The sequence below is a fragment of the Cavia porcellus genome, unplaced genomic scaffold, assembly GCF_034190915.1.
Source record: "Cavia porcellus strain 051 isolate PalLab524CR breed Dunkin Hartley unplaced genomic scaffold, mCavPor4.1 scaffold_11, whole genome shotgun sequence".
Classification (NCBI taxonomy): domain Eukaryota; kingdom Metazoa; phylum Chordata; class Mammalia; order Rodentia; family Caviidae; genus Cavia; species Cavia porcellus.
This window is the reverse complement of record NW_026947494.1, coordinates 82880863-82898341: the sequence shown is the minus strand read 5'-3', so window position 1 is coordinate 82898341 and position 17479 is coordinate 82880863. Positions and strand designations below refer to the sequence as shown.

The following is a 17479-nucleotide window of genomic DNA, read 5'->3' as shown; positions in this document are numbered from 1 at the left end:
TACTTATTTATCTATTTATTGAGACAGGGTCTCACTATGTAGCTCAGATTGGCCCTGGGACTCATTGTGTAGCTGACTGGCCTTGAACCCACAGTAATCCTCCTGACTCATCCTCCCCGGTCCTGGGATTGCAGGCATGTGCCATCATGCAGGGGCTATTTATTTATTTACTGAGACAAGATCTTCCTTTGTAGTTGAGGCTGTCCTTAAATTATGTAGTCCAGGCTGGCCTTGAGTGCACAGCAATCCTCCTGCCTCAGTCTCCCAAGTGCTGGGTTTACAGATGGGTGGTGTTATTCCTGGCTTCCTTTTTTATTTCTAATTTAATTTTATTTTTTTGAGACAGGCTGTTGTTATCTAGCCAGGCTAGCCTCTTAACTCACAATGATCTGCTTGCCTCAACCTCCCAAGTGCTGGATTGCAAGGTTTAGATAGCCCTTTTTCTAGCCTATCTAGATAGCTGGATAGCCTGTCATTATGTCTTCTCTGTAATATAAAATTGGAAAAATAATTTTTTCTCACGCAATTTTCATTCTGGTTAGCTTTTTTTTTTTAATTTTTTAAGGGTTTTTATTTATTTATTTATTTATTTATTTATTTTAATCGGTACCAGGGATTGAACTCACGACTGCCTGCTTGCAAGGTAGGCGCTTATGCCGCCGAGCTAAACCCCCAGCCCCCTCTGGTTAGCTCTTATCAGCAGATATGGTTGCTTTGAAGGTGTGATAGAAGGTGCTGTAGAGATGTTCAGCTCATGTATGTGAATGTATGAGTGAGTTTATTTATTTATTTCAATGTATGAATTTATACCATACTTTTTTTTTTGGTACCAGGAATCAAACCTGGCCTCATCCTTGGCCAGGTAGGCACTATGCCGCTGAGCTACGTCCCATCCCCTGTACCATACTTTTAGATATTTCACTAGACAGTTGTCCTTTGGCTATGGTCTTATCTTTGTCTGTAATTGCATTCAAGTGTAAGAGTTAAGAACATTTCACTAGTTTCAGTATGTATACCCTCACCAACCACAGATATTTATACTGTAGTGAACATTGATACAGTGCTTTCTCTTGGTGCTTTTCTTGTTTTATGTCTTTTTTTCTCAGTATAGGCTCATAATGAGGCAAGCACTGTTAAAAGTTTTTACTACTTTTTTTTTTTTGGTACTGGGTATCAAACTCACAGCTGTGTACTTGCAAGGTAAGGTACTTATGCCACTGAGCTAGAACCCCAGCCCCAAAAGTTTTTATTATTTTAATGATAGAAATATAGGAAACTAAGTCACAAATTATGTAACTTGCCTGGGTCACACAAATATTAAATGTCAGAGTTGGAATTTGAACATTGATAGTCTGGCTCCAGAGTTCATTCTCTAAAGCAGTGTTTTAACACAACACTAGAACATCTGAACTGAGTGATCCTCCTGCCTCAGCCTTTTGAGTGCTGGAACTGTAACTGCAGATGCTTGTCGCTATGCCCTGCTCTTTGTCTCTCTTTTTTTTTCCTGGTGCTGAGGATTGAACCTAGGACCTGAGGCTTGCTAGGCAAGTGCTTTATCACTTAGCTACGTCCTTAGCCCATTTTATTTTTTGTTTGGAGACAGGTTGTTTCTGAGTTACCTGGGCTGGCCTTAAGTTTCTGGTCCTCTTGCCTGAGCTTGATGAATAGCTAGAATTACAGTGTGCACTATTATGCCCAGGTCTCTTAGTCATTTTTTTTTTTTTTAAATTGTGAAAAAATATACATAGTAAAATTTAGGATTTTAACCATTGGTTTTGTTAGGTGCTAGAGATAGAACCTAGGACCTTTATGTGTTAGGCAAGTGTTCTACTACAGTGCAACATCCCCAGCTGCATTTTAACTTTGTTTTACTTTTTAGATTTTGAAACAGAGTCTCACTGTATAGTTCAGGTTGACCTTAAATTGATAATGATCCTCTGCCCTAACCACCTGATTACAGATATGTACTACCACACTTACCAGTTATAACCATTTTTAGCTTGAGGGTTCAGTGGCTTTAAGTCTGTTCACTATAGTATAATCATTACCAGTGCTTACTTACCAAACTCCCCTATTCCCACCCCTAGTGACATTTATTATACTTTGCTTCTGTGAATTTGCTTATTCTTGGTACATTATATAATTATACAGTGGTCACTGTTTTCTCTGATTTACGTTTTCATGTTCCATCTATGTTATAGGGTTTGGCTTTTTAAAGCCAAACAACTGTAATTCCAGCACTTGGGAGGATGAGGCAAGAGGATTGCTATAAGTTTGAGGCTAGACTGGGCTACATAGTGAGTTTAAGGCCAGCCTGAACTATATATCAAGACCTTTTCTCAAACAGAAATAAGCAAAAAAAAAAAAAAAAAAAAAAGCTAAACCATACGTCTATTTTCATATATATATATGAAAAAAAAAAGCTAAACCATACGTCTATTCTCATATGTGTATGTGTGTGTGTGTGTGTGTGTGTACCAGAAATCCAGCTCACGACCTCGTACTTGCCAGGCAGGTGCTGTCCCACTGAGCTATAACCCCGGCTTATACATATGTTTTTGTTTGTGTGTTTATTCATTTATCTGTTAATGGGCATGAGTTGTTTCTTGTGACTGATGCAGTTGTTTGGGTCTCTAGTTTCAGTAATCTTGGGTATACGTACAGAAGTAAAATTTAGACTAATGATATAGGCAATTCTATTAGAAATAGCGGGAGGCATTATGGTAACCATTGTTGATCACCTTGTATTATGTTTTTATATTATCTATTATGTCCACCCTTTTGACTTGACCGATTCTGTTCTGTTATGTCACATTTGGTTTTACTCTCTTCCAAAAAAGCAATAAGAACCGTGGGAGCAATGAAACCCAAAATGTGTAATAGTCACTTACAAAAGAGAGGAAAAGAAGGTGCTCTGAACTATATAACTGCATGTATATTTAAATGTATAAGATAGAAAATGATATCACAGAGTTTTATTGGATCATTGAACAGAACTGTTTGCAGTATCATTGTTGGAATGTCCACTCTACAAGCTTTAATTTTGTGACTTGAACAATTATTTCTAAGATGGCAATATGTAATCCATTAACTAGTGATTTCCTACTGTGCATTTTTTTCTTCTGTAAATCTGTATAACTTGTACCCCTTCACTGTTTTTTTTTCTTTCTTTTCTTTTCTCCTTAAATTAAAAAAAAAAAAAAGAAGTAAAATTTAGGATCATATAATAATTCTATGTGTTACGTTTTTCAGGTTTTCCATATAGCAAACTACAGTAGTGTGTATTCACATAGGAGAAATGTTTGATTTGAAATACTATGTCATAGCCCTCTTAATTCTCTTCATGGTAAAACTGGAAATGGCCTATATTTTTGGGTAGAATGTAGATTTTCAGTTGTAGAAAGATGGGGGCTTTGATGCCTACATATTCTCTGTAGTACCTAGCTTGATAGGAGCCTTCAGCCAAGTAGGCCAATGAGCGATCACTTCCTCTCTTACTATATTTTTATTTTGTTCTGTGTGCCAGTAAGTCTGTTGCAGTTTCATCTTTCCTTGCCATTCCTTCATGGTCTCATGGTCTTCGATATAAAACTTTTTCCTTTCCTCCCTTTTTTATGATGCTGGGATTAAATCCAGAGTCTCGATCTATTTCTGAATACAGTCTAGCCCGCTTATTCTTAAGGTTTTTCAGAACTATAATCTGAATCCATAGTTTGCATTTTTGTTAAAGGCTATAAATTTTTGGTATATTTTCTAAGTTCAAACTTTATATCATACAACTTTTATTTTCATGTGTATTTTTTATTATTTCAAATTAGTTTATGAAGATATATATGTATCTAGTTTTCTCACAGCACATAATGTACAAAGTGTTATAACTCTGGCCCTGGTATAAAACCCAAGGAAACAAGAGTCCAAAAATTTAAGTAGCAAAGGCTTTATTGAGCCAGTCCCGGTGGCACAGTCTCTCCCGGATCGACCCAAAGACTGCGTGCCCAAGACTGGGGAAAGGGGTTTTTAAAAGTAAGGGAAAGTGGGGGGAAACCTGCAAGGCCATTAAACCTGTTGACCTGCATCTGGAAGCTGTATTGCTGTCCACTTAGCTCTGACAATCTCGGGAGTTCCTGGTGTTCCTCAAATTACTCCCATCCTGCAGACTGACATTATCTCAGAGTGGCACATCTGCAGCAATATTTGGAGAAGAAAGTGGAGAGTTAATTATCCCAGGACAGCTCATCTTCGCTAGTGAGTGTGAAGGGGTCACGAGTTATGAGACGCTGGAACTTAAGTTTTACAAAGATCTGATATCTAACCCATTGATACATACAGAACAAAAGGAAAGCACCGATCGGGGTTTGGGCCATAGTATTACCCGGTAATTTCTTTTAAGCTAAGCAGTTCTTAAAATTGGGGCAGGCTCCTTTTATGACAGATTATCACCGGGTCGGGGAGAGGTCACCAGAAACCCAAATTCTTTATGGCCCAGATAGGTGGGTGGAGGGAGGCAATAAGGCGCGCTACAGAACAGGAAAACAGCGGGTATCTATCTTCTGGGAAAAGTAACTAAGGTTAGGTAAAAAGGTTAAACTCATACGCAAATCTCCCTGCATATAAACAAGTTACTTCAAACAATGTGTAAATTGTTGCGTCTCCTAGTCTTCTTTAGCTCTTTAGTGAAGAATAGAGGCGCCTAACAGTGATTAACAACCCTGGTTAGCTTGTTTTAGCACCACTCTTCTTGTTTGTAGAGGGCCGCTCTGGTTAACATCTCAATTAAGTGAAATTCTTGCAATTCGTTACAGAGGAGAGTATTGCTCAACATATCAATTAGGTCACTTAACATATCAGGGAAAAAGGATAAAAAAACCACATTTAGTAAGCCACTTTACAGGTTTGCTATAATAACATATAACGAAGCTATTTTCTTAGAGTACAACACAAAGTATAAATTTGTATAATATTTTTGAATGCATTGTTTGATGGTAGGTATAGCATTCATTAAATTTTATCTCGCTTTTTTTTGGTACTGACACTTAAACTCAGGACCTTGTACTTGCCAGGCAAGTATTGTGCCACTGAGCTATATCCCTGGGCCTAAATTTTAGTTTAACATTTCCAAAAAATCATTGGCTGTTCCTTTAAATGTTGACAAGTATCAGTTTGGTCATATTTACTGAAAGAATATTTGAAACTAAGCCTAGAATAATTGTTGTATTTAGCAACAAGATACAGAGTTAAGATACTTGAATCTTTCCTTAAATAACTTAACCTTCTTTTCAGATTGTTGCCAGCAAAGGAGGTTTTGAAGTGGTCACCAAAGAGAAGAAATGGTCTAAAGTGGGTAGCCGCTTGGGGTATCTGCCAGGAAAAGGAACTGGGTCTCTTTTGAAGTCCCACTATGAAAGAATTCTCTACCCATATGAACTTTTCCAGTCTGGTGTTAGCCTTATGGTAAGATGTATCATTGTTCTTAGAGTTGAGAATATCTTGTTTTCTAACTTATAAATTATGTTTACCACAAGTTAGTAATTGTTTACATATTGGAATTGATTTCTCTAGAAACTGAAATGTTTGAAAGCAAGGTATATATAGTAGTTTAAAAATCGTAACTTTTTGATGGCTTAAAAGATAAAGGATAGTTTGAAAATTTTTTCCTGTTTCTTCTGTTTTTTTTTTTTTTTTTTAAATTTTTTTATTTTTTAGTCTTTTTCTTTTTTATTGGTACCGGGGATCGAACTCACGACCATCTGCTTGAAAGGCAGGTGCTTATGCCGCTGAGCTAAATCCCCAGCCCCTGTTTCTTCTGTTTTAAACTTTGTACTATAGACTTACCCATAGTAGGTGTATCATAGTTAAGTTTTAATGAATTTATACATTTATGTAGCAATCACCACAATCCAGTTTTAGAACACTCCTGCCTGTCAGAAAAGTTCTTTAATATTCTTTGGATAGTTTCTCTTCTGCCTACAGACTCTGACTGCCTATAGACTCATATTATCATTCATATGCATTCTGGCTCTGTAGTTTTTTTTTTTTACCTTTGTAAGAAATTTTACATGAAATCATATAATAAGATTTTATGTCTGGCTCACAAAACAAATGAAAACAAAAAACTTTTCCTAAGCTAGAGTTGCCAAGAGTTTTCTTCTTTGTTTTTACTTAAGAAGTTTTATGATTTTAACTTGTGTTTTGAGGCAGGGTCTTACTATGGATAGATCAGGCTGGCCTTGAACTCACTATGTAGTCCAGGCAGGTGCAGCAATTCTTTTGCCTCAGCTTCTGAGGGCTTGGGTTTACAGGTGTGTGCCAGCACACCTGACTTTAATTTTTATATTTAGTTCTGTGACATATTTTGCATGAATTTTTTTAATATATAGATTGAGGTAAAGATATAAATTCATTTGGGGAGTACATACTACTTGGTGCAATACTGTTGTACTTGGTACAATACTACTTGTACCAGCACCATTTCACTTATTTATTTATTATTGGTTTGTTGAGATACGGTCTCTTTATGTAGTTCAGGCTGGTCTTGAACTCATTGTGAATAGTAGGCTGGCTGTGAAGTTGTCAGGATCCTTCAGCCTCCCCCTCTTGAATATTGGGATTACAGTTGTGCACTACCACACCTGGCACCATTTCTTTTTCTTTTTCTTTTTTTTTTTTTTTTTTTGTCTTTTTGAGACAGGGTCTCACTGTGCAATTCCGGCTGGCCTTGAGCTCACTTCGTAGCCCAGGCTGGTCTCGAACTCGCAACGATCCTCCTGCCTCAGCCTCCTGAGTGCTGGGATTACAGGCATGAGCCACCACACACGGCTTCACACCTGGCACCATTTCTTTTAAAAGACTATTTTTTTCTCATTATGTTATCTTGGCACCTTTGTTGAAGATCAACTTGACCATAAATATGTGAGTTTATTGTTGCATTGATCAGTAATAGTCCTTTCCTCACCTGTGGTTTTATTTTCTGTGGTTTCAATCACCCCAGTCAATCGTAGTCTGAAAATAGTAAATGGAAAATTTGAACAATTCATAATTTCCAAATTTCATGTTTTTGTAGTTAAGATGGTAGAATTTATTATCTTCCTGTGCTGGATGTGAACGTTGTAAACCCCACAAAAAGACCCCGAGATGAAAAACGGGGCAAGACGTCGTCTTTTTTTTAAAAGAAGCGCTTTTATTTTAGCTGGCCCAGCGACACAGTGCAGATGGAATTTGCAAAGCTGTGCAACTGCGTTAGAATTTTGACTGATTTTTTTAGGTCATTTGTGATTAGCTCATAAGTACACAGTGATGAGAAACAGAAACAAGGTGGGCCTTTGTTCCCTTTGCTTGAGGTCAGAGGCATTTCACAGTGGGTGGTTAGCCAATTCATAGCCCTTGGTCTGCCAATTCCAGGAACATTTGTCTCTCATAAAGGGAACAATGGTTGACACAGCATCATTTGTCTCTTACAAAGGGAACAAAGATTGACACAGCAAACAGGTTACTGGGGTGGGAGGGGGACAACACATACAGAACAGCATGATGACAAGGTCAGTTAATCTATAACTGTGGTTGATGCATGATTACTAGGATAACAAGCTCAGCACAGAATGACAATACTGCTAATAACTATCATTTTAACTACTTTTGCTAATAACTATCTTTTAATTGACTATTTTAATTTTTCAGCATCTTAGTACAACAGTGAGTTATTTCCTTTTTTTTTTTTTTTTTTTTTTTTGGTGGTACCAGGATTGAACTTCGGACCTCGCGCTTGTCAGGCAGGGGTTTATGCCACTGAGCTAAATCCTTGGCCTGTGAATTATTTCTTTGTTCCTTTTACTTAGTAGTTATCTTAGTTATTAGATCTACTCTTGTAGTTTCATAGTGCTTATGTTCAAGTACATCATATGTTACTTGATAATAGCTCCAAAGTGTGAGAGTCATGTTCCTGGCAATTCAGGTGTGCCAAACACAAGCTGTAAAGTGGTTCCTCTAGGTGAAAAGATGAAAATATGGTAAAGTACTTTGAATGGGACAGACAACATTATGTAAGCTTTATTATGTTCTTGTAATTATTTTACTATTGCTAATCTCTTACTGTGCCTGATTTGTAAGTTAAAACATTACTATAGGAACACATATATAGAAAAAAAATACGTAGGGTTTGGTTATGTCCATAATTTCGGGCATCCACTAGAAACATAGTGAATAAGGGAAGAGGTACTATAACTGTCTAAGACTATTACCATACCATGTACTGCAGCTTTCTAGTAAAATTTGATGCTCAGTAGTATATAAGTCCTCTGTAATTTCTTTTTCAGAATTTTGAAGCACTTTGCTTCCACATAAATGTTACGATCAGTTTCCACTTTACATTACTCAAAAAATTAGATGTTGGGATTTTGATAGAGATTACCTTCAGCCTAAGATCAATTTGAGAGAAAATTGCTACCTGGTTTTAGTAACTTTAGGGATTTACTGGAAATTGATTATTTCACTGATGCTTAAGCACATTTCTTATCAGTGAGTCTGTCCTCTTTCTGTGTTCTGATCTTTTAGGGCGTACAAATGCCTAATTTAGATCTTAAGGAAAAAGTGGAACCTGAGGTTTTCAGTGCTGATATCCATACTTCCCCAGAGCCTGGCTCCAGGATGAATATTCTGCATAAGAGAACACGACGGGTCAAGTCTCAGGTATAAGTGTCATGGACCATTGTATAAGTGTCATGGACCATTGTAATAGGAGTTTCAAGTACATTGACTATACCAGTTTTCTGATCATGGGAGGCCATTCATGTACTGTTATTCTTTAGCACTTGAGAAGATAAATCTACTCTCTTAGGTTCCTTTTTCGTTGCTGAGTCACAATACTTGATAGCTACAATTTATAGCAGGAAAGGTTTGTTTTGGCTCAGAGTTTGTAGAGATTTCAGTCCATAGTTTCAAGGCAGGGCAGCATGGCAGAGGAGAATTGCTCATGGCATAGGGGAGATGAAACAGGATGAGATTAAGGGGGAAGGAGAGAGAGAGAGAGAGAGAGAGACCCTTCCAGTCCATGCCTGCAGTGAACAACATCCTCTAACCAGACTTTACCTTCTGAATCACATTTAGCTTTAAACTTAGAAATGGACCAATCCACTGATGAGTATCATACCTCTGTGATCCAGTCACCTTCCAGAAGCACGAGGCTTTGGGGTGTATCTAAGTAGAAACCTTAATGTCTTCCATTTTTCTTTTGCATGTATGTGTTTGTGTTTTTGTGGTACTATCATCAAACCCAGGGACTGGGGCATGCTAGACAAGAACCTTGTTGCTGAACTATACCCCACCCTGATTTTCTTTTCATTATTTTATTTTTTGAGGTAGGGTCTTGCTATGCAGTTCAGCCAGGCCTTGAATTCATTTTGTAATACAAGGCTGGCCTCAAACTCAAGCAGTCGTCTTGCCTCAGCCTCCCAAGTGCTAGGACTATAGATATGCTTCACCAATCCTGTTTTTTTTTTTTTTATATTTATAAAAATAGAGACCAAAAAAAAAAAAATAGAGACCACGTAGAAATTTTTACTTACTATTTTATTTTTTGCTACCTAGAGTCAAACTGAGGACCTTGTGCTTGTCAGGCAGGTGTCTGTGCTGCTGAGCTGTATCCCCAACCCTACCTAATATAGTTATTGTTACTACAGTTAGGTTGTTTGCTGTTAGGTAGAAACTAGGGGTATTTCAGAAGTTGAGGTTAAGATTTCTTTTCATTTAGAATTTGTACTTAATTACTACATTGCCAGTCTGCCTGTATATTCTCTCTCTGTCTTTCTCTCTCTCTGTCTCTGTCTCTGTCTCTCTCTTTTTGAGATAGGGTTTCACTATGCAGTTCATGCTAGCATCAAACTGCAGTCCTCCTGCCTTAGCCTCCTGAGTGCTGGATTACAGGCATGTGCCAAGCCTGCTTCTATTTTTAGTCTTCTATTTGAGACAGTAAAAATGTTTTTAAACTACTGATACTTACCCATAGTATCATTCTATCTCTGTGGGCAAAGTACACTTATTTTTTCTTTTCTTTTTTTTGTCTTTTTCGTTTTTATCCGTACCAGGGATTGAACTCATGACTGCCTGCTTGCAAGGCAGGTGCTTATGCCGCTGAGCTAAATCCGCAGCCCCCACATTTCCTTTTTAAAGACAGGGTCTTTGTATATAGTTTCTAATGACCTCAAGCTTGAAGCTATCCTCCTGCTTCAACCTCCCTAGTTCTTGGGTTATAGGCATGGCCCACCATGCCTGATAATCCCTCATCCTTTTAATGTTTTTATTTTGAGATAAGATCTTTGCTTGGGCAGGCCTTGAATTTATGATTCTCTTGCCTTGGCCTCCCGAATATCTGGGATTACCAGCCTGTGTCACTCTTCTGTCTTCTTTAGTGATTTCAGTATGTCAGTTGGGAAATCTTTCACTTTTTGTGAATCTGTTTTTCTAGCATCATGGTAACAATAAGCATTAGCTTCCTCATAGTCTCTCATGTAAGAAACTAAAGTAATGTAAATTGTAGAGTTTATCTTGCTCCTTTTCTTTATTCTGTTTCTTTTTTTTTCTTTTGTGTAGGTGTGTGTGTGTGTGTGTGTGTGTGTGTGTATGTTGCTGGAGACTGAGTCTAGGGCCTTAACACTGAGCTACATCGCTGTTCATTCATTTGTTCAGGTTTTTCAAGACAAAGTCTCACTAGGTAGTTAAGGTTGGACTTGAATTCATTCTGTGGTCCAGGTTGGCTTTAGATTCACAATGATCCTCCTGCCTCAGCCCCTTCAATGCTCGGATTACAGGCGTGCCACCATACCTGGCTGTCAGTCATTTTTTAAAAAAAAATTATTTTGAGATGGATCTCACTGAGTCCATTAAGTTCCCCAAGTTGTATTTGAACTTGCAATCTTTGTTTCAGCATTCTAGAATGCTAGAATTATAGATATACATTGTTATACCTGGCTTTTGCTTCCTTTTTTTAAAATTTCTTTTATATCACTTGCTGCACTCTTGAAATGATTTTTTCCTCTTGTGACCTCACTGAAGTATTGAGTTCCTTGAGATTTAGAATTATATCTTGTTCTTATCAAGAGATTCCAAACTCTTAAGCTATGTCTTTATTTATTTACCTTTTGTTTTTTTGAGGCAGGGTTTCCCAGTGCAGTTCAGGCTGGCTTTCAACACACTTTGTAGCACAGGCTGGCCTCAAACTCCCAGCAATCCTTCTCCCTCAGTCTCCTAGTGCTGGAATTCCAGATGTGCACCACCATGCTCAGCTCTTATATATTTATTTAGTAAAATGAAACCTATAATACCATTTTTATGTATTAGAATGAAATTTAAAATGCCACTGTATCTCACTATTGGTGATCTGAATTTCTACATTGTACTTAGTCATTTTTTTTTTTTTTTATTGGTACCCAGGGATCGAACTCATGACTGCATGCTTGCAAGGCAGGTACTTATGCCACTGAACTAAATCCCCAGCCCCCTGTATGTAGTCACTTTATAATAAAATTAATCAGTAAATTCTGAGACATTGTTAATAACCTATTTTCTAGTTATATTTTGCTAAGTGATTTTTTAAAAAAATCCATTTTATTTCATAAAGAAAAAAATTTCAAAACAACAGAGGACGATAATGGTACATATATTGGGCATTGCCATTCCCAAATCAGTCACCCAGAATACCCAGTACTTTTATTTAATTAATTAGTTAATTTATTTGGTACCAGGGATTGAACTTAACGACCTCATACTTGCCAGGCAGATATTTATGCTGCTGAGCTAAATCCCTGGCCCCTACTCAGAAATTTTAAGTTCATTGATGATTGTTGACTAAATTAGTTAATCACATTGATATTTGCAAACTGAGTAGTTTTGTTTTGTTCTTTTTTCTACATTTATTTTGTTGGTGTTTTTTTTTTTTTTCTAATGAAATTTTCGCTTCTCACACTTTTTTAAAGGGTAAACTATCCCTCCTCTCCCACTAACTCTTTTAATAGAGTTTTTCTAAGCTGCCTAGGTTAGCTCCAAATTTCTCAGTTTAAGTGATCCTCCTACTTCAGGTTCATGAGTAGCTGGTATTTATAGGCACATACCACTGTATCTGATTAAAGTGCACATATCCTAAGTGTGAAGTTTGATGAATGTATATTCTTATGAAATTGTAATTGACTTCCTCTACTGCTTTTTTGAGTATCATTGTAGATCATGATTTTTAAAAATGCAATGTTGGGAGATGGAGATTTAGCTCAGCAACATAAGTGTCTGCCTTGCAAGCGCACAGTCATGAGTTCCATCCCCGGTACCAAAAAAAACCCCAGCAACATTGTGTAATCCATTGCTGCCTTTTATTTCTTTTCTAATCTAATTGTTACAAATTTGATTAGTGGGAGTCACTTCAGGTAGTTCATGTGTTCTGGAGTTAGCATATTTCTGTTAGTGTTGGATATTTATTTCCTGCCACCAAAAAGCTAATATGCTTACCTTCCCTTAATTAAACCTGGAATAAGTTTTTCTCTAAGATTCCTGGTTCTTTTTAGCAGGAAATGCTACTTAGAAAGCGTGACCTGAGCACAAGGTATGTTTGTTCCTAGTAGGATATGATTGCTTCTAGGTCTTTTAAATGGTGAAGGTTAGGAAATAAATTTTTAAAACAATTCTGACTTCTGGGGCTGGAGATTTAGCTCAGCGGCATAAGCGCCTGCCTTGCAAGCAGGCAGTCGTGAGTTCGATTCCTGGTACCGATAAAAAAAAAAAAAAAAATTCTGACTTCTTACTTTAAGTTTATACAGATTATTTCACTTCTAATCCAGGACCACAAAGTTGTTGTAGTTTTTTTCCTAGTGTTTTGAGTTGAAAACTAACTTATTATTTTGTTTATCTTCTTATGTCTATAAAGCTCCCTATATTCACTGCTTTGTCTCAGTGATCTGATCGTTTTCATTGTTGTTACCTGTTAATAGAGTTAAAAATTTCTAGGTGAAAAAGCCTTTTTTGGTTTTAATTTCATTTCTAGTTTTAATCCCTTAAGATTAGAGAATGTTTATTTCTTCTTAGAATATTTCCTATCTGCTAAAGTGATTATAAGATTTAATTGATTAAAATACTCAGATATGACAGATTTATTTTTTAAGATTTTATTTTAAAGAGAATAAAAGCAAACAAGTAAGACAGAATAGAGCTAATCAAAACAAAACAGTGAAAGTGATACAGAACTTGAAAACAGGATAATAGAAAATCAACAATGGCTACCATAATGCCTCTTGTTATCGTCAAAATTACGCCCATACCATCAGACATAATAAAATCATACAAAATAGAACAGAATAAAACCAATCAAAACAGAACATGGAATAAAACAAAACAATAAAATGTAACAAAACAGAATAGAACATTATTGGATTTCAAAGACAAGACAGAAAGAAATCCCCCATATTTGCTATATTGCATATTGTTATCCTCTCATTAGATGCTCAGACTACCAGCTCTAGGCCTGCAAAGTCAATCAAACTATACAAGCATTCAGTTTTGTTTGTTTTGTTTTGTTTTGTTTTGTTGGTACAGGGATTAAACTCATGACTTTGTGCTTGCCAGGCAGGTGCTTATGCTGATGAGCTAAATTTCTGGCCAGCTTAAGTTGTTTTTGTACCTCAGTGGCTGTCACCTCAGCCCGAGTTCCTTCAAGTCAGCTGGTTACTGAGGGTTGGTGGGTAGCAGTGGTTGGCTCATGGGAGAGGTGATTGGCTTATTGTTTTTTCTCTCTGGACTCATGGCTCCTGCTGGCTCCTGGGAGAATGGCTAATTGAGTGATTTATATTTCATGTTTTTGCTTTTGTTATTATGTACTCTGCTAAAATAGTGGTAAAGAATGTATAGTAACATGTTTATTATTTGACTAACATAGAAGTTTAGTATAAACAAGTCTACAAGAATTTAGAAGTAAATTTTTGGAATGCCATTTTGTTTTGTTTTTGTGTTTTTTAATTAGGATTTTGTGGATTTTTTAATGTGGCCATAATATATGTATAAAATAATCTTTATTCTGTTTTATTTTTATTCTCATTTATTCTTATTTGTACAATTAAAGTAAATTTTAGTTATTTAATTTGTCTGCATTCAGAGATTATGATTCATCGGAATTCAAGATTTAACACTGATACCTGTTAGGTGCCAGATGACAGTAGCTTAACCATTAATGATAAATTCTCCACTTAAGAACACATTTTCTTTCTTTTTTTTTTTTGGTACTGGGAATCAAACTCATGACCTCGTGCTTGTGAGGCAGGCACTTACATCACTGAGCTAAATCCTCAGCCAAGAACGCATTTTCAACATAAGAATTTTAGCTGGGTATGGTGGTACATGCCTGAAATCTCAACTCTTGGGAGGTTCAGGCAGGAGGATTGCTATGTTGAGAGCAGCCTGGGCTACATAGTGAGGCCTTGTCTCAAAACAAAATTTTTTTAGAGGAAGGTAGGTCTAGGATTGCTTTTGCATGTTCATATTGGTATGAAGGACCCAGGCTCTTTTCTCATCTTTTTGCTCCTTTTTGGGGAGATACTGGGGATCAAACCTAGGACCTTCACCCCTAACTGCATCCCCAACACTTACGTTTTGAATTTGGAGGCAGGGTTTCACTAAGTTTCTAAATTGCCCAGACTAGGCTCAGCCTTGCAGTCCTCCATTACAGGTGCGGGCTACCATGCCTAGTTGTCTTGCTTTTTTTAGTATGAGGGTAGTTCTTTCCTAATTGTACTGTGGCTGCTACACAGTCCAGCACTGAGTTTTTTTTTTTTTTTTTTTCTTTTCTTTTTATCGGTACCGGGAATCGAACTCATGACCACCTGCTTGCAAGGCAGGTGCTTATGCTGCTGAGCTAAATCCCCAGCCCCAGCACTGAATTTTCTACCAGGAAGAAGGGAGTTGGGACAAAAGGACTTAGCTTTCCTTTTTATTAGATTAAGAAATTTTCTCCAAGTCTTCGAATAAACTTTATGGGTTACTGGCTAAAATTAGGCCACATTCCTAGTCCTAGCTAAGTTATCACTTAGAAATAGACATGAGACCAGCATCATTATTTTAGGACAGTCATGAATCATGATTTAAGATAGGTGTTACCCTCTTAATTAAAGACAGGTATCCATTAGCAAGTCAGAAGTGGAAATTGCTGTTGCCTAATAACCAGTGGTGTCTCTAGCTAAAGCCAAATTGGCAACTACACTTTCAAGATAAGTATTTTGTGGAAAGGAATCTGAGTATTGCATGATGCTTTGGTGACTGTTTTAAAGTTTTATAAATGAGGCAGTGAGTAGATTTAGAGAGAAGTAATCTTCTTTCTTGCCTGCCTTTTTTTAAAAACAGGGTCTTGCTTTGCAGTTCAGGCTGTTGTTGAAATCACGTGTAGTCTAGACTGGCCTCAAATTCACAATAATCCTCTTGCCTTACCCTCCCTTGTGCTGAGATTACAGTTGTACACTGCGATCCTAGTTTTTCCTTCATTTGGAAGAGGATTTTGAAACTTTTGGGGGGTAATAAAATAATGTATGATCTGTGTATGTTATTATATGTCTCTATTCCCAGCTACTCAGGAAACAGAGGCAGCAAGATTATTGAGGCCCAGGTGTTTGAGGCCAGTCTGGTCAGCATAGCAAGACTTCATTTCTTTTTTTTTTTTTTTTGGTCTTTTTTCGTTTTTCGTTTTTATCGGTACCAGGGATCGAACTCACAACTGCCTGCTTGCAAGGCAGGCGCTTATGCCGCGGAGCTAAATCCCCAGCCCCAAGACTTCATTTCTTAAAGAAAATTAATCACGAATCAAGATAATTCTGCTAAAGAGGGTTTTCGTACCAGAGATTAAACTCATGACCTCATACTTGCCAGGCAGGCATTTACGCTACTGAGCTAAATTTCCAGCCTCTAATGTGGATTTTGTTTGTTATCTTTTAGTCAGAATCTGGAGAAATACACAAAAACACAGAACTGAAGAAACTTCAGATCTTTGGGGCTGGACCCAAGGTTGTGGGCCTGACAGTAGCTACAAAAGATAAAGAAGGTAAAATCTGTTATTGGTCATGAAGAGAAATGAAGTGATGTAATAGTGTAGTTGTAAAAAGATTAAGTGATACTTCAGTTTCAGTCTGTGTTGGGGATTTCTTGAGAATTATAAACTTACAAAATGGATTTTATACATGGTTGTTTGATGGCAGATATCTTAAAGTGTAAGGAGCAATATTCAATGTTTATGATTTAGAAGAGAGAATTTTCCTTCTCCATGTCTGATATACAACATAGAAATTGATGGCAGTTTCTAAAGGCTAGTTTAGTTTTACCAGTAATGATGAAATTATTAGTTTTCATCTTATAATTTGCTTTTTATAACTTTTAAAGTAAAAAGTAAATAGAGGATTCTTCAACTTTCAGTATGAAAATATATTGGGAAGATCTTAGAACATTTAAATTCTAACCACAATATTTTTTTAAAAAATAATTGCCCTCAATATGTTGTTATACCATTTATTTTTTGATTTTTGAGACAGGGTCTTGTTATGAAGTTCACGCTGGTCCTGAACTAGTGAGTAGCTGAGGCTGGCCTGGAACTTAAAACCATCCTGCTGCCTTAGCCTCCCTAGTGATGGGATTAAGGAGTATGCCACCTTGGCTGGCATTGTTCTACTCTACTTTTTTTCAGTGAGCCTAGTTCTCAGCTTGTATTTGAAAATCTTGGGAGAATTGCTAATGTGAAAATCAGGTCTTATTCTCCCTATGCATTAGGTCAATTTTAAAAGGCATTTTAGGGTGGGATATTACTCTGTGATAGAATGCTTGCCTAGCCTGTGTGAGGCCCTGGGTTCCATCCCTAGTGCCAGTGGAAAACAACAAAACACAACAACAAAAGACCCCTATAAAAACACTCATTTTAACAAAGAATAAGTTCGGCATGTTTTGATTATACTATAAGAATTTAATAAGTTGCTATAGTTACATATATTAATTATGCATTATATGGATAATTTAATCATAATTCAGATCTTAAGCTGAATTATAGAAGGTCAGATAATACTGTTCCATCACTCTCAGAATGTTGTTTAATAGGAGTCATTGAATACATTATGATGTTTTTAATTGACTTTTTAAGAATTAAGTACTTTGTCATTCTTGAAATTTTCAAATTGGCTGGCAGTGATAGGAAAACAAATTATTTTTTGGCTGGCAGTGATCATAAAAAATTAATCCCTGGTTAATTTGAGAGTACCTGGAAAGCATACATACAGGCAGGAGGTAATAAGTACTACATACAGACAGTATGGCGTCAATGATTAAACTGTCTGAAGCTTAATTACCTCAATTAGAATCCCAAATCTGCCACTGACTGGCTCTGTAATTTAGAGCAAATTATCCAACTTTTGTATACTTTAGGTTATCTTCAACCACAGATAATAATATATCTACTTTATAGTGTTGTGGGATTTTTTAAAGC

General features: G+C 36.7%; 1 protein-coding gene across 5 annotated transcripts in view; it reads left to right on the top strand.

Moving 5' to 3' along the window:
* Positions 1-17479, top strand: part of Kdm5a (lysine demethylase 5A) — a 108425-nt gene that overhangs the window by 13920 nt on the left and 77026 nt on the right. For 4 of the 5 annotated variants that reach the window (XM_063258552.1, XM_063258550.1, XM_063258551.1 and 1 more), the window contains 3 exons: positions 5281-5451; positions 8548-8682; positions 15949-16054. In XM_063258552.1, the coding sequence (XP_063114622.1) occupies positions 5281-5451; positions 8548-8682; positions 15949-16054 (412 nt within the window). The remainder of the gene's footprint in view (positions 1-5280; positions 5452-8547; positions 8683-15948; positions 16055-17479) is intronic. The other variant, XM_063258554.1, reaches the window with a different exon arrangement.